The sequence below is a fragment of the Artemia sp. Qi Xiang Cuo genome, chromosome 3 (assembly GCF_049724085.1).
Source record: "Artemia sp. Qi Xiang Cuo chromosome 3, ASM4972408v1, whole genome shotgun sequence".
In the NCBI taxonomy this organism is placed as follows: Eukaryota; Metazoa; Arthropoda; class Branchiopoda; order Anostraca; family Artemiidae; genus Artemia; species Artemia sp. Qi Xiang Cuo.
Window position 1 is genome coordinate 4,339,898 of NC_142796.1, and position 18,825 is coordinate 4,358,722.

At 35.0% G+C, this 18,825-nt stretch overlaps 1 protein-coding gene across 1 annotated transcript in view; it reads left to right on the forward strand.

The window, feature by feature from the left end:
* Nucleotides 1-18,825, forward strand: part of LOC148953675 (uncharacterized) — a 42,776-nt gene that overhangs the window by 3,657 nt on the left and 20,294 nt on the right. Inside the window, exons 2-3 of the mRNA XM_089086760.1 lie at nt 790-993; nt 16,521-16,659. Of these exons, the coding sequence (XP_088942886.1) occupies nt 925-993; nt 16,521-16,659 (208 nt within the window). The 5' untranslated portion in view covers nt 790-924. The remainder of the gene's footprint in view (nt 1-789; nt 994-16,520; nt 16,660-18,825) is intronic.

Consider the following 18,825-nt stretch of genomic DNA (forward strand, 5'->3'; position numbering starts at 1 on the left):
CTGCATTAATTCAAAACGTTCAGAAGTTAAAAACAAAAAACAAGTTTTTTTTTAACTGAAACTAAGGACCCACATTAAAACTTAAAACGAACAGAAATTATTCCGTATATGAAAGGGGCTGTCCCCTCCTCAACGCCTCGCTCTTTACGCTAAAGTTTTTTATTGTTTTAAAAAACAGAGTTGTGAGAAAGAGTCTAACTTTAGCGTAAAGAGTGAGATGTGGAGGAGGGGGACAGCCCCTTTCATACACGGAATAATTTCTGTTTGTCTTAAGTTTTAATGTCGCTCCTTAGTTTCAGTTTAAAAAACTTGTTTTTTATTTAATCATTAATTAAAAATGATAATAATTATACTTATTTTATATTGCTAATATGGTCTATGTTTTTATTATACTATTATCCTCCCAGTTCCATATGCACTTTTTCTTTTTACTAGTTTTATGCTCTTACAGTTTGTTTTTATATAGCCTACAAGCTGCATGAAAACAGGGTGTATATCCCCTGTTCAGTTCAAATACCCCTCCCCATCTGAGAGCTGTTACAAAAGTTGCTGAAAAATCTATTTTTTATTTTATTTACGCCAATCCTACAAAAAATCTTCTGACCCCCCCCTCCTCCTATTTAATGGCCCGCCCTATATGTAGCTGTAGTCTTGCATTTATCTGACAGTTTTGTTGTTGTTGTTCGTTTAAATAGAAACTACTTTCACTGGCTGCAGAACTATTCTTAATTTTGTCCTTTTTTCTTAATCTGCATCAGTATTAGACTTGTTTTCTTTTTTTTCTTTCAGGCATTAAATCCATCAATCGAAGCTTCAAACAAACGTCTAGTCTCTATTGTGGAATCCACAGTGAATGACCAGAAAGCCAGACAGGGCTCCGATGTTTATTTGTCTGAAGATGGTAGCCAAAAACTGGTTATAAAAATGAAGCAGCGTCTTGAAAATCTTCCTTTTGTTCGGGAATTTCAGCCTGAGCTGCAAACGAAAGAAGTGGTTGGTATATTTACTTTATCTTGCTGCTACTACTACTAAGGTACGAAACCGCATGAAGCCAACACAGATGCGCACGCTCCTCCACTTTCCCAATCTATTCAAAGCTGCTCTCTTTATAACCTCCCAAGACGTTCCAATTTCCTTGAAATCCATTCTTACGACCTCTCCCTATTAGGGGACGACCTGCATTGTGTTTGCCGCTAGATTGATAGCTGAAAAGAATAATCTTTAGCAATCTGTCATCTTCATCTGCAAAACCTGTCCTTATCTTGTTATACGAGTCATAATCATGTGAAATTCAACCAAAGGAGCCCAGATGGGAGGTCAGTGTTTCTACTGTCTCGAAATCCTTCCCCCCCCCCATAAAAAATGGGCTATCCTAAATCTCCAAGAAAATTTATTTTAACAAAAATTAGGGATTGTGTTTCATGTCAAATTTTGTGCATTTACTAGCGTTAATTTTCGGGAAGATGTCGAAGAACCCATTTTTTTCTTTCGTAGAAATTGGGTAAGCTCCGAAAAACGGAATTATTGAAGTGTGGGGGGAGGTGTTGGGGGTTTCAGTCTCAATGCTCACGGACATAAAAAACACGTGAAACATGGATGATTTCTTAGCATTTAGAGAAAGAAGTGACGTTTTAAGCACAAGAAACATTTTTTTCAAAGCTTAGTGACAAACATGAGAAAATTTCCAAATTGCCCAGAAATTGAAAAAACGTTGGTATTTTTTTGGCAAAGCATCATATCGCTCCCCCCCCCCTGAAAAACCCTCTAATCCTGAAATAATCGAGTCAAACTCAAAACGAGCAGAAACTAACATAAGTTGGGATCAAAACCCCTATGCCTTCCCAAGGCCAGAACATAATTTGCACTTTACTGAAAAAAATATTAATGTTTTTACTTTTATAACTTTAATAAATCAAATAGTATTAACATTTTGATTGCTAAATTTCATTCAAACAGTATTCATTTAGCTCTTGCCAAGATAAGACGTGATGTGAATTGCCTGCCTAGATAAACCGGTTTAAAGCGGACTATGAGTGCTGCAAGCGATAATGACAGGTATGTTTATTCGCCTGTTTTGAACTTTATCCAAGTGAATTTTGAAGCGGGAATTGACGACAATATCATCATGAGTCATGCGGTTGATTTTTTCGAGAATTCGGCTGTTTCAACTGCAAAGATTGAACTTTATTCAGCTACAGTTCCAGATGACTGTTGTCCTAAGCGTGTTGGCAATAAAGCAATTACAAACAATATCAGATATATGATTGATATAATCTGGAAATGTGATTCTGAGAACATAACTATTCCTATTTATGCGATCCAACCTCCAACCGAAGTTCCTACCATACCGGCTGTAGCATATTCACGCTTAGCTACCAAGATTAATAAAATCGGCCGAACTCTAGAAGTTATTGATTCTAAGCTCACAAATTATGATATGAATTTACCGGCATTACCTACTGTCCCCGCGAATGATAATCTAGCCACAGTTGTTATCTCGAATGTGCCTAAGGTTTTGAATAACCCAGCAAAACGTAGAGAGGTAATTGACAAGATCTCCGGTCATGAGGCAATTAGCAGCATACGGTCGTCTAACGACAAACTTGTTGTAAGAATCGATAATGTGGCCGTGAATGATTTTTGCAAGGCTGTGCCCTCAGTTTTAGCGAATCAGTTTTTTCGATAAGCGAAACTTATCGAAAAGAAATATTTTGGTCTATTAAAGGGTATAGGCACTGATTACGATATCTCTCGCCTTACTGAATACCCTGGAGTCTCTGACGTAACAAGGCTTGGAACTTCCCATGCACTCAGAATTTCGTTTGTAGATGTTGCAACTAAGATCAATGCCATTAAAACTGGATTGAAAGTTGATTATGAATTTTTGAGCGTTTTTGAGTATTTTCTAATCCCGCATTGTTGCCATAGATGCCGTTCTCCTGACCACGTAGTTGCCAACTGCAGAAGCCCAGTCTTGAAATTCTCCCGATGCTCCAATCCCTACGAATCATCAAAGGACTCTCCCTGTCAGTTGTACCCTAAATGCGCTAATTGTGGTGGAGACCATGTGTCATATAGTTTGCGATGTCCCAAGTTGCGTGCTATTGCTACCAAAGGTATTGCCAAATGATATCTTTGGCTATCTCTATTTGTTCTTTTAATATTAATGGGACCAAAGATAAGGACATTTGTATTGATAATCTTCTTGATACATTTGATGTAGTCCTTTTTCAAGAACATTTATTGCCGGCTGTGAGCGTAAATTTCCTTCGACGTAGCCCCGGCCATATTGTTTTTTCTACAAATGCCCGAAGAACTCGTGGTCGTCCCTCCGGTGGGTTGGCTTGCGTGCTGAATCGGAAACTCTCTTCCCTTTCCCCACAGTGTTACGGATCTGATGATATTTATTTAGCCGTCAGGTTTGGTGATCTTGTACTAGTCAATGTTTATTTGCCTCATAATAAGAATAATCTTGCGTCATTCACCAATTTTGTTAAAGCGTGCAAAAAATTGGAAAATTTGGTATCGGGTATTGAGAAACTTGGTTATGATTGGCTACTAATGGGTGACGTGAACGGTGACATGACAATGTTCTCCCCCCGATCTGATTCACTGCTCTAGTGCCTCCCCCTTGGTTTCCGGATTCTGACAAAAGATCTTCCATTTACTTACATACATGCCAGCGGCTCCCGGTCTAACCATGACCACTGTGTATGCTCTGCTGGTATTACAACTTCAACTGTCCACGTTGATGAAGATGAAAGAGATTATGACCACATACCCATATCTCTTTGTGTGTCAGTCACATCTAAACTAGTAATAAATGCTCCCCAATCCGTAGAAAAAAAGTGGTTTCAACGGCGAAATTGGAATCGTTGTGATTGACCTCTGTATGTGGCCACGCTTGCAAGTCTGCTGAGTACCATTAATGTGCCTTATAACCTCCTCTGTTGCGGAGTTACCTCACCCAGTGCTCGTTTGCAATTGAATACGTATTATCATCAAATCATTTTATGTTTGAAAAAAACCGAACAAGTAGCTGTCCCAATTGAACGTATTCGGTCCAACACACGAAAGTTTGTTAGGAATTATGACCCTCTTTTGAAAAAAGTGAAAAATCAGGCCAAGCTATGGTTACGTATTTGGATTGCTTGTGGGCGTCCCTCTCGTGGTACTGTTTTTGATATTAAACGTAAAACGAAAATGGCTTATAAAAGACAACCGCGGTCCGTCCGTGAAGCTGGAGTTAATTTTCCAAACAGTTCGAAAGAGTGGAAGTTTGTGACGAATTCTTCTAAGTTTACTGATTATAAGAGTGATAATATTCCGCAATCAGCTTGGATCCAACATTATTCTAATATTTTTTTTTCCGTGTTAATTTCGCTGTACATAGCCGATATTCCCAACTCCTTGCTAAGTGCCTTCCCGAAAAAATGCAACAAAAGCATGTCCCTCTTGTGTCAGCTGAGATAATTACTGATTCGATCTGGCGGCTGAAGTCTCAGTCTATTGATATTGATGGTATAAGTGTTTTTCATTTACGGAAAGATTCTCGGGAACTTGTAAAACATTTGCAGCTACTTTTTCAAATGTGTCTTTTCTGTTCTTTAGTGCCTGGTAGTCTCCTATGTGGTACTGTTACCTCAATTGTAAAGAGAGGAAAAGACGTAAATAAATTTGATTCTTATAGGCCTATTACTGTCGCCTTCAATATTAGCAAACTTTTTGAATATGTGCTTCTTCCTTATATTATTGAATTTGTGAAATTATGATGCTAATCAGTTTGGATTTAGAAAGGGGATTTCTTGTCAACATGCACATCGGGTGCTTGCTCTCATTTTTAAGGATGTACAAATGAAAGGTCAATCATTACATATATGTGCCTTAGACATATCTAAAGCTTTCGACAGTGTTTTGCACCCTCAGGCTTTTTATTCTTTACATCAGCTTGGTATAAACCCATCGATTATTTCTCTGTTACGTTTTTGGTATTCGAATTCATTTATGTGAGATTGAAATAGAATGGATGTGCTCTTGGAAATATTCCTGTTAAATGCGGGGTTAGGCAAGGAGGAGTTCTTTCGCCTCATATTTTTAATGCTTGTATTTCGAGTGTGATTAATAAGATTCCCACCAATTGCTTTTTTGGTTTTTCGGAAGTGTCTTATTTAGCATATGCTGATGACCTCCTCCTGACTAGTCGTTCCAAAAGGAGGCTTGAACAGAATGTTAGCATGGTTGGATCTATGCTTAGTGAAATAGGCCTATCATTAAATATTTCGAAATGTGAATATTTACTCTTCAACGCTGTTAATCCCCCTGCTACTCCCCTTGCTTGTAACACCTTTATGGTACCTAGTGTCCCTGTTATCAAATGGCTTGGTATTTCCATATGTGAATCCGTAGGAAGCATCCGGCGTAAATTTATTTGTGATTCGAAGGATAAGCTTAAAGCTGGTTATGCGAAAATAGTTGCAAACCGTGGACGTTTTAATAGGCATGGTCTTGCTAAACTCTACTGTAGTTTCTGTGACTATGCGATTTTATCCGCTTCTGGGCTGTATCCGCTTTTTACTAAGCATGATCTGAAACAAATGAAGGTTAATTATTTTAGATACTGTAAGTTCCTATTGTATTTGCCGCTTGCTGTGCACAATAGGCGCCTTGTTGGTCGTTATGGTGCAACAGCAATTCTGTCCTCGCTTGAAACGGTGCAAGCGAAGATCAGTCAGGATGCTAGTTTTTGGTTGGGCCCACATCACAGTCTTATCCGTTTTTTTTATTAGTGATTATATTTGTGGTTAGATTGTCGTTGTTCTTTTTCTTTTTTTTGTTTGTATTGATCCACTATTTTACATTTATTGTACAGTGGGTTAAAAATAAAATAAATAAATAAATAGTATATGTATATTAAACTGACAATGCACATTCATATGTATTTTTTTCAGTAAAGTGCAACTTATGTTCTGGCCTTGGGGTTTTGAGCCCAACTTATGTTAATATCTGCTCGTTTTGAGTTTGACTTGATTATTTATTGTAGTTTCTGTTCGTTTTGGGTTTCATTTATTTATCGATGCTGATTTGTGGTAGTTTCACGCTTGGTGGATTATTTGATTTTATTTTTATTCATTTTTTGTCAAATGAAATTCTTTACTTTTCTCTTCAAAACTTATTTTTTGGAAATTTTTTTTTAATTAATGTTTGTTTTTTATTGAAATAGTCTTTTAAGTAAAAAAGAAAATAACAATTTAAATTTGTCTTTTTTTTAATAATTTATTGTTTGGCCTGCTATTTGTAAGCTGGAGAGAAATTTTCAGCAATTTTTAACAACATACACCCTTTTAAAAATCTGGACACAAATAGTAGTGTTTAATTTAGCTTCATACTTCCTCTAGTTGACCTGAAATGGAAAACTTGATACCATTCACAAAAAAAATCTGTTTAATTTCTTCGATAGCTTGGATACACTTACGCTATTTCGATTTGGTTAAATTTTAAGAGCAGAAGTAGCCCCGAAAGTTTGAACATAATACCCTCAGTCGTTCTTAGGATACTGCTGAGATGCCTTATTGGGAATTAGCATCGACACAGTGCATTTTGATTTAATCTTAAGCCACATTTAGTTTTTAAACATAAGTGCAAATGGGAGGGTGGGCGTGGGAGGGGGATTAGTTGCCCTCCAATCAATTTCGAGTATTGAAAAGGGCTTCAGCCCTTTCTATTTTCAATCGAATGAGCCCTTTTCGAAGTTCCTACGACAACTCCTTCGATTTGAAGTACCCTGGTCTAAACAACATCAACAACAACAAAAATAATACATTATAATCACATCGATCGTTACTATAAAAATGTCAAGCCTTCAAATAACTTTCGACTATTAAAAAGAGAACTAAGCCTTTCGATTTCCAATCGAATTAGCCCTTTTTGAGTTTCTACGATAACACTTTCTATGAACACCTTATATGCCCCCAGGGCATAAGTTACAAACCTTATCCTAAGGGCTGTGAGGGTGGTTGTCATCATCTAAGACCTAATTTCCAGAACTTTCAACTGCGTTAAACAAAACGGCTATTTTAATATTTTGATTGGATATGTCTGGGAAAATTGTGGGCGTGAGAGGGGCGTTAGTCGCTCTTCAATAACTTTCAACTATTAAAAAAGGCACTAGCCCTTTGAATTTTCAATCAAATGAGCCTTTTTGAAGTTTCTACGACAACGCTTTCAATAAAAAACCTACCCAAGGGTATAACTTACAACCCTTGCCCTGTGGGTTGGGGGGGGGGGGGATCTGTCATCCTCAAAGACCTAATTTCCAAAACTTTCTGCAACGTTGAACAAAATGGCTATCTGAAGATTTTGATTGGATGTGTTTGGGGGAATGGTGGGCGTGAGAGGGGGTTAGTTAACCTCCAATCACTTTCAACTATTAAAAAGGGCACTAGCCCTCTCAATTTCCAATTGAATGAGCCCCTTTTGAAGTTTTTACGACAACTTTATCTATAAAAACCTTATATGCCCCCAGGGCATAAACTTACAACCTTCGCCCTGGGGGCTATGGGGTATATATCATCCTTAAATACATAATTTCCAGAACTTTCCACTACGTTGAATAAAACGGCTATCTCTAAACTTTGATTGAATGTGTTCATTTAGATAGCCACTATCTCAAAAGTTTGACTGGAAGTGTTTGGGGAAATGGTGCGCTTGGAAGGGATGTTGGCTGCCCTCAAAGCACTGTTGAGTATTAAAAAAGGCACTTGCCGTTTGAATTTCCAATCGAATGATCCCTTTTTTCAGCTTCTTGAACAACGGTTTCTATGAAAACCTTATATGCCCCCAGGGCATATAAGATATGACCCAATATCCAGAACTTTCAAATACGTTGAACAAAATGGCTATCTTAAAATTTTGATTGGATGTGTTCGGGGAAACGGTGGGCGTGAGAAGGAGGTTATTTGCCCTCCAATCACTTTAAACTATTAAAAATGGCACTAGCCCTTTGAATTTCCTATCGAATGAGCCTATTTTGAAGTTTCTACGACAACGCTTTCTATGAAAACCTCTTATGCACCCAGGGCATAACTTACAACCCTTGCCCTGAGGACTGTGGGGGATTGTCCTCCTCAAAAACATAATTTCTATCTGGAAATCAAATACGCTGAACAAAATGGCTATCTAAAAATTTTGATTGGATGTGTTTGGGGAAAGATGGGCGTGAGAAGGGGGTTAGTTACTCTTAAATCACTTTCGAATATTAAAAAGGGCGCTAGACCTTTGAATTTCCAATCGAATGAGCCTTTTTTCAAGTTTGTAAGACAAAGTTTTCAATAATAACTTATATGCCCCCAGGGGATAACTTATAATCCTTGCCCTGAAGACTCTGGGGGGAGTGTCCTGCTCAAAGGTATAATTTCCTGAACTTTAAACTGCGTGGAACAAAAGGCTATCTCAAAATCTTAATTGGATGAGTTTGGGGAAATGGTGGGCGTGGAAGGGGTGTTAGTTGTCTTCCAATCACTTTCGACTATTAAAAAGGGCACTAGCCATTTCAATTTCCAATCGAATGAGCCGTTTCTGAAGTTTTTACGACAACGCGTTCTATAGAAACCTTATATGCCCCCAGGCCATAACTCACAACCCTTGCCCTGAGTGCTTTGGGAGGGTTATCATCCTCAAATACCCAGTTTCCAGAACTTTCAACTACGTTGAACAAAATGGCTATCTTAAAATTTTAATGGGATGTGTTTGGGGAAAAGGTGGGCATAAGAGAAGGGTAAGTTGCCCTCCAATCACTTTCGACTATTAAAAACGGCACTAGCTCTTTGAATTTCCACTCGAATGAGCCTTTTTTGAAGTTTCTACGAAAACGCTTTCTATAAAAACCTTATATGCTGTCAGTGCATAGCTTACAACCCTTGCCCTGAGGGCTGTGGGGGAGTGGCCTCCTCAAAAATATATTTTCTATCTGGAAATCAACTACGCTGACCAAAATGGCTATCTAAAGAATTTCGATTGGATGTGTTTCGGGAAATGGTGGGCTTAGAAGGGGTATTATTTGCCTTCGATTCACTTTCTACTATTAAAAACGGCACAAGTCACTCCGATTTCCAATCGAATGAGCTCTTTTTGAAGTTCCTACGACAACGGGTTCTATAAAAACCTTATATGCCCCAGAGCATAGCTTACAAGCCTTGCCTGGAGGACTCTGGGGGAGTGTCCTCCTCAGAAACATATTTTCTATTTGGAAATCAACTACGCTGAACAAAATGGCTATCTAAAAATTTTGATTGGATGTGTTTGGGGAAAAATTGGCGTGAGAGGGGGGTTAGTTGTCCTCAAATGACATTCGACCATTAAAAAGGGCACTAGACTTTTGAATTTCCAATCGAATGAGCCCTTTTTCAAGTTTCTACGACAAAGATTTCAATAAAAACATATATGCCCCTAGGGCATAACTTATATCCCTTGTCCTGAAGACTCTGGGGGGAGTGTCCTGCTCCAAAGTATAATTTCCTGAACTTTAAACTGCGTGGAACACAAAGGCTATCTCAAAATCTTAATTGGATGAGTTTGGGGAAATGGTGGGCGTGGAAGGGGTGTTAGTTGTCTTCCAATCACTTTCGACTATTTCTAGCCATTTCAATTTCCAATCGAATGAGCCGTTTCTGAAGTTTTTACGACAACGCGTTCTATAGAAACCTTATATGCCCCCAGGCCATAACTCACAACCCTTGCCCTGAGTGCTTTGGGAGGGTTGTCATCCGCAAAGACCTAATTTCCAGAACTTTCAACTACGTTGAACAAAATGGCTATCTTAAAATTTTAATGGGATGAGTTTGGGGAAAAGGTAAAATGACCTTATATGACTTTTAATAGTATTAAATTATTAAAAAAACACCCTCGAGAATCCAAAAATATGGATTTTTAAAATAGTTATTGCAGTAGACACGAGAAAAAGCGCATATTTACCCTTTAGATTTCTTTTTTCAAAGGAAATCATGTAGATCGTATCTGGTACTAAAAGCAATGAGGTTCATCCTTATTTTGGTTTAAAAAGCAAACGCCTACGAATTCTAGTTCAAAACAATTTTGTGTTCAATAGCTCATAATATGACCCTGTGAAGCGCCCTGCACAACTATAAGATGTGTGGGATTTGAAGGGCAAGTATGCCACCATTGATTTTTTCTTAGATGACAAACCGTCATATGTTTTTTTTGGATGGGGCTAAAAGCTTAAAGAAACAGTTTTTTTCAGAACATACCCATATACACCATACTATTCATATACATATACTACCACCCAACCCATACCATCCACACTGCCTACCCATAAAATGTATGGTACTTAAGGAGCAATTATGCCACCATACATTTTTTCTTAGATGAGAAACCCTCTTAAGTATATTTTTTTTGAGGGATGGAGTCAGAAGCTTAAAGAATCAGTTTTTCCACAAGAAAAGAATTATATTTCTCAAATATTCCAAAATTTTGTGAGATTTATATATATTTGTTCTGGGTCTATTCTTGTTGTCATTTGGACATCCTTGCACAAAAGTGATGATGATAATAAAGTGATGGTCTGATGATATAAAAAATATTTATCATTATTTTTATGAATTTTTCGTCTACTAATATCTTTAATTGTATTAATTTTATGATTTTTGCTCTAATATATTTTCCATGCTTCGTCATTTTGAAAAGTCTAATCATAGGCAGCGCAAATATGTTTTTGAGGAGGTCACTCCCCCACATCCCTCAGGGCAAGGGTTTTAAGTTATGCCCTAGAGGCATATAAGAACGATGCTGGCACAATGTATTATTTTTTTTCTTTAGACCAGGGCACTTCGTATCGAAAAAGTTGTCGTAGAAACTTCGAAAAGGGCTCATTCAATTGGGAATTGGAGTGGCTTGTGCCCTTTTAATAGTCGAAAGTGATAGGAAGGCAACTAAAACCCCTTCCACGCCCACCATTTCCCGAAACACATCCAATCAAAATTTTGAGATAGCCATTTTTTTAGCGTAGTTGATTTTCAGATAGAAAATATGTTTTTGAGGAGGTCACTCTCCCACAACCCTCAGGGCAAGGGTTTTAAGTTATGCCCTGGAGGCATATAAGAATGATGTTGGCACAATGTATTATTTATTATTTGTTTCCTTTAGACCAGGGCACTTCGTATCGAAAAAGTTGTCATAGAAACTTTGAAAAGGGCTTATTCATTTGGAATTTGATCTGGCTTTTGCCCTTTTTAATGGTCAAAAGTGAATGGACGGCAGCTAACACCCCTTCTATGCCCACCATTTCCCGAAACACATCCAATCAAAATTTTGAAATAGCCATTTTGTTCAGCGTAGTTGATTTCCAGATAGAAATTATGTTTTTGAGGAGGACAGTCCCCCACAGCCCTCAGGGCAAGGGTTGTAAGTTATGCACTGGGGGCATATAAGGTTTTTATAGAAAGCGTTGTCGTAGAAACTTCAAAAAAGGCTCATTCGATTGGAAATTCAAAGATCTAGTGCCCTTTTTAATAGTCGAAACTGATTGGAGGGCAACTAACCCTTCTCTCATGTGCAAATGAATGTGCATTGTCAGTTTAATATAAATATACTGTTATTTAGTAATCAAAATGTTAATACTATTTGATTTATTAAAGTTATAAAAGTAAAAACCTTGATATTTTTTCAGTAAAGTGCAAATTATATTCTGACCTTGGGAGGGCATAGAGGTTTTAAGCCCCACTCATGTTAATTTATGCTCATTTTGAGTTTGACTCGGTTATTTATTGTAATTTCTGTTCGATTTGGGTTTCATTTATTTATCGACGCTGATTTGTGGTAGTTTCACGCTTGGTAGATTATTTGATTTTGTTTTTGCTCATTTTTTGTTTAAATGAGTTCTTTACTTTTCTTTGAAAAATTTAATTTGTGGAAAAAGTTTTTTTAATTCATTTTTGTTCGTTTTGTATTGACATAGTTTTCTCAGGGAAAAGGAAAATATCACTTTAAACTTTTTCGTTTTTTAAGACTTTATAGTTGGGCCTGCTATTTGTATGCTAGAGAAACAATTTCAGCAATTTTTAACAATATACACCCTTTTAAAAATCTAGACACAAATAGTCGTGTTTAATTTAGTTTCATACTTCCTTTAGTTGACCTGAAGTAGAAAACTTGATACTATTCGCAAAACAATCCCTTTACTTTCGTTGATTGGTTGGATACACCTGCAATATTTAAATTTGGTTAAATTTTACGAGCAGAAGTAGCCCCAAAAGATTGAATATAATACCCCCAGTCGCTCTTGGGATACCGCTGAGATGCCTTATTGGGAATTAACATTATCACAGTGCATTTTGTTTTAATCTTAAGGCAACATTTAGCTTTTAAACATAATGGGGAAATGGGGGGGTGGGCGTGGGAGGATGGGAGTAGAAGGAGGATTAGTTGCCCTCCAGTCACTTTCGACTATTAAAAAGGGCATCAGCCCTTTCTATTTTCAATCGAATGAGCCCTTTTCGAAGTTCCCACGACAACTCCTTCGATACGAAGTGCCCTGGTCTAAACAACAACAACAACAACAAATAATACATTATAACCACATCGATCTTTACTTTAAAAATGGCAAGCCTTCCAATCACTGTCGACTATTAAAAAGGGCACTTGGCCCTTCGATTTCCAATCGAATGAGCACTTTTGGAAACGACAACGCTTTCTATAAACACCTTATATGCCCCCAGGGCATAAATTACAACCCTTACCCTAAGGTCTGGTAAGGTGGTTGTCATCCTCTAAGACCGAATATCAGAACTTTCAACTATGTTAAACAAAATGGCTATCTCAAAATTTTGATTGGATGTGTTTGGGGGAATGATGGGCGTGGGGGGGGGGGTTAGTTGCCCTCCAATCACTTTCGACTATTAAAAAGAGCACTAGCCCTTTGAATTTCCAATCGAATGAGTCTGTTTTGAAGTTTCAACGACAACGCCTTCAAAAAAACCTTATATGCCCCCAGGGCATAACTTAAAACCCTTGCCCTGAGGGTTGTGGGGGAGTGTCCTCTTCAAAAGCGTATTTTCTGTCTGGAAATCAACTACACTGAACAAAATGTCTATCTCAAAATTTTGATTGGATGTGTTTGGAGGAATCATGGGCGAGGAGGGGGGGCTAGTTGCCCTCCAATCACTGTCTACTATTAAAAAGGCACTAGAACTCTTGATTTCCAATCGAATGAGCCCCTTTTGAAGTTTCTATGACGACCCCTTCCATATGATGTTCCCTGCTCTAAAAGCAAAAAAAATAAATGCTACATTGTGCCAACATCGTTCTTATATGTTCTTCATCGTTCTTATTATGCCTCAGGGCATAACTTAAAACCCTTGCCCCGAGGGTTGTGGGGGAGTGTCCTCCTCAGAAACATATTTTCTATCTGGAAATCAATTACGGTGAACAAAATGGCTATCTCAAAATTTTGATTGGATGTGTGGGGGGGAATGATGGGCCTGGGGGGGGGCTAGTTGCCCTCCAATCACTTTCAACTATTAAAAAGGGCACTAGCCACTCCAATTTCCAATCGAATGAGCCCTTTTCGAAGTTTCTACGACAAATCCTTCCATACGAAGTGCCATACATTGTGCCCACATCGTTCTTTACTTAGGCAGCGCTGTCACGCTGCCTATGATATCTAACCATTGTTGGAATCCAACCATTACGTAAAATGTCTGAAAACCAAAGTTTGAAACTAGTTTATTAGGCTTTTAGACCGCTCTCCCCTGCCTGTTCAATTATATTTTATTCTTCCTTTGGAAGGCGTCATAACATCTAACCGTCAGGAGCACTAACGTCATTTTGTCTTCAAAATCCGTCATAACATCGACAAAAAATCCGTCAGAACCACTAACCGTCATAACATCTAAAATTTTAAAACTTTAGTTTTTTGGGGTTTAGAGGGGAAAAGGTACCTAGGTTAGGTTAGGTTACGTATTTAATATATGCTTTGCCTTACCTCCACCCCTCTGATGTGCAAATATATAGCTGAAATTTGTTTCTAAACTATTATATACTTGTTACTATTATATAAACTTATAAACTTTTTAGATGTTATGACGGTTAGTGGTTCTGACGGATTTTCCGTTTAGATTTTATGACGTTTAGTGCTTGTGACGGTTAGTCGAAATGGTAGCACCCCCTTCCTTTACTCTTTATTCATTTGTGTTTTTCATCTCATCGTTTTCATGTTCTTTCTAGGTGAACTAATAGGGCTGTAAAATCACCCAAATTATATGTTATTTCACTCTACCCTAGTACCTTATCCCTCTCAATGTTAATTTGAAGTTTCTTTTAATACCTCTTTTAATGCTAGTGTATTATTTTTTTTCTTTTCTCTAGTTTCAAATTTCTCTACTTGTTTGTTGTTGCATAAACTCTCTCTCCTTCTTTGTAGCTGTGTCTACCATTCTCTTCTAGATTTTTTTTTTATATTTCAACCCAGATTTGTGTGTGTTTTTTTCTCCGTTCAAGATTCTTTACGGGGTAGTAATTTTCTTCTGTTTTTATTATCCATAATTTGTATTATAATTATTTTTTTTTTATTATTTCTATTATCCATAAAATGGATCAATTTATTGATTGATTGCCAGGATACAAATTAGAATAAAAGTTTTATTTATAGTACAAATTTTGAATTTAATTAAAAATGGTTAGGGAACAAATTTAAGGAACAAAAAATAGGAAAATGTTAGAGAACAAGGTTCTTTACAGGGTAATAATTTTTCTTGTGTTTTTATTATCTATAATTTTTATTGTTATTATTTATTATTTTTATTATTCATAAAATGGATCAATTTATTGATTGATTACCAGGATACAAATTAGAAAAATTTTTTACTTATAGTTTAAATTTTGAACATAATTAAAAATGGTTAGGGAACAAATTTGCGGAACAAAAAATAGTGAAAATTTAGGAACAAAGTTCTTTACGGGGTAATAATTTTCCTTGTGTTTTTATTATCCATAGTTTTTATTATTATTATTATTAATTATTATTTTAATATCCATAAAATGGATCAATTTGTTGATTGATTACCAGGATACAAATTAGAATAAGATTTTTGCTTATAGTTTAAATTTTGAATATAATTAAAAATGGTTAGGGAAGAAATTCGGGGAACAAAAAATAGAGAAGTTTTAGGGAACAAGGTTCTTTATGGAGTAATAATTTTCCTTGTGTTTTTATTACCCATAATTTTTTATTATTATTACTATTTTTATTATTTTTATTATCCATAAAATGGATCAATTTATTGATTGATTACCAGGATACAAATTAGAATAAAATTTTTACTTATAGTACAAATTTTGAATAAAATTAAAAATGGTTAGGGAACAAATTTTGAGGGTGATCTAATAAAAACGTAAGCCTGATGAATGACTGAGATATAAAGTAATAACACTCATAAAAGACTTGCACGCCGCCTCCAAAAAGATATCACCTGAACAGTTTATCGTTTCGTCTTACTTCTAATCCTCTATGCAAACGTAACCGAAATTTCACTGTGAAGATTACCAATTTTACCAATTTACAAAAACTACCAACATAATTTTGATATTTCGTTTGATTGAAGTTTTACCTTTTGTCAGCCTTTGAGGTCATTTAGTACTTGTATGATATACCCACCTGAATATTCTTCATCTAAACAGAACCTGTTTCTCTGACGCTCAATCCTAATGAAATATACCCAAGTATGATAAAAAATATAATAGTTCAGAAAAAATTGGGCTATATATTTGCACATTAGCGGGGGGAAGGGGGGGTGCGGGTCTGCTTGGTATGTATAATGTGCTAGGTAAAATTATTCTGCATATTATGTAGTAAGAATTATTTTCCAACTTTACATTGTCCAAATACTTTACCCCCGCCCCCGCCCCCCCGTAATGTGGAAATATACGGCCCGAATTATATATTTTCCATCTATTCTGTCACTTCTCTTTGAAAAAAAAACCCGGTTCTACAATGCGTCAATGAATCAACAACTTGTTTGGTCGGGGGTATATCATTCAAGTACCGGTCATTTACTCCGCCGATTGGAGTAAGAATTTGTCCGTCAGTCAGAATAAGAAGGCTGACGTGAAACATTTTCTTGTGATCAAACTTCGCTATATAGTTCAATTTCTATTTTCTATGGGGATTTTTTTCGAGGGGGGGGGCAGGTAAGTAATCTTCAGGTAAAACATATTATAAAGTATGTGCCTCTCCTTGTTTTTTGTTCTTAGTATATTTCTGTTAAAAAAATTATTATTTATTTGCATCCTTCAAGAGTTATTGATTATTATTAAATGAGTACTCCAGCGTAGAAAAAAAAAATTGTATTTCATTTATAATCAATTAATTAAACGTTTATGTATATTAAGATAAATAAGTCATCGAACACACATAAGGAATAAGAGAGGCCAGCATTACCAGAACTAAAAAAAGAATCATTAACTTCTATCGTCAGCTTCGCCAGAACTTCTCAATATATTTATTTCAGTTGAAGGAAGATATTGTATTACCGCTATTATACAGTTTGGTTGAAATGGAATATAGAGAAAGGGAATTGATCCACATAATCAAGAGAAAAGACGCAGAAATAGAAGATTATAAGGCGACAGGAGCTAAGGTTTCCAGAAGTAATGTTTTTATTTATCTTTTTTTGTTTTTATTTATCTTATTTATCTTTTTATCTTTTAATGTTTTTATATATATATATATATATATATATATATATATATATATATATATATATATATATATATATATATATATATATATATATATATATATATATATATATATATATATATATATATATATATATATATATATATATATATATATATATATATATATATATATATATATATATATATATATATAAATATATAAATATATATATATAGAATATAATATGATTTATTGGCTAAAATAGCACAAAAGCTAGCATAAGCACGTCAGAATTACCATAACAAAACAAATGTTATGTGATAAACATAAAACAAAAAATTGAATCAATAATAAAAAAGATTTCAGGGGAAAAGTTATATCGATTACTAAAATAGGAAACAAAATAGGGGACAAAAGAGTTTTTGTATCTCATGGTCAACATTTGGGGATACCGGTCCAGTTGGGTATTTGGAGCTCTAAGAGCATTGCGCCTTGTATTAGGAAGGGTTGGGGGATTTTCTTTAAAGGGAGGTAGAAAACGTCGATGATAGTCAGAATTAAGGCACTTGAGACCAAAGTTCATGGTAAGGATGTGACGTCGTGATGTAATAAGTTCAAGTCTAGCCAAACCTTCATTGTATGTAGTATAGGCCGTCCCCGGAATAATTTTTACTGCTCTTTTTTGAATACTTTCAATTTTAGAACATTGGTCTTTGGTCAACCCAGGGTGCCAGACAGGGCAAGCATATTCCAGACAGGGTCTTATATAAGAACAATAAATTATTTTAAGGTTTTGGATTGATATGGAGAAACGTTTGAGAAGAGAGAAAGATTTAAGGAGAAAACAACCTGACTTAAATAAGGGGGAAATGTGCGAATTCCATTTAAGGTCGTTGTCCAACTGCACACCAAGCAGTTTAACAGTATTTAAATTTGGTATGCAAAGGTAATTATTGTTAGGGGGTATATTTTTTAAAAAAGAGAATAGCATGAAACTGCTTTTGGGTATGCTTAAGTTGAGTTTAACATTGTCAAGATCATTTTTTAAATTGTTAATTAGTGAATCGAGTCTAACATTCAAAGTATTAGATGTTTGACAAAGGAAATATATATATATATATATATATATATATATATATATATATATATATATATATATATATATATATATATATATATATATATATATATATATATATATATATATATATATATATATATATATATATATATATATATATATATATATATATATATATATTTATGTACATATATATATTTATGTATATATTTATGTTTATATTTATATATATATATATATATATATATATATATATATATATATATATATATATATATATATATATATATATATATATATATATATATATATATATATTATATATATATATATATACATATATATATATATATATATATATATATATATATATATATATCTATCATTCTGTCATACATTATTCACCAGCTGAATAGAAAAAACAATAAACATAGATAATAAAAATATACCTTTTGTGGGAGTAAAGCTAGTCATTTTTTGATAAATCCATAACAAAAATTAAGACATTTTTCAAAATATTCTATTTATTTTTAGTTCCAGTTTATATTAAATTAAATTCAAGTTATAAAGGCATTACATTATCTACACATAAATATGTCATAGCAGCTCCCATTTCTAACAGAGAGTTTAGCTCGTAAAGGGTAGATTTAATTTGTATGCGAGACAAAGAAATTTAGGTTAAAATAAAACAAATAGAATTATTGATTGGCCATTTTGGCTACTCATATTTGTCTTATATAATCAAAAAAAGCTGGCAACCATGACCCAAACCCATAAACTGCAGTGAATTTAGAGCCAAGGTTGAACTAGCATTACGAAGTCGACAGATTCAATATTATGTTGATATTTGGCTGTTTATTGTTTGATTTGGAGTTTTTTTATGTCGACTTGGATACCAAGCCAAACGCAATTTTTGGCAGTATTTTCGAATATAGTTCTTTTGAATTTTGAATTATGCCATCATTCAAAAAAACATCAGTTTAATTTAATATTGTAACTTCAACTCAATTAATCAACTTAATTTATTAACAACTTAATTTATAAACATCAT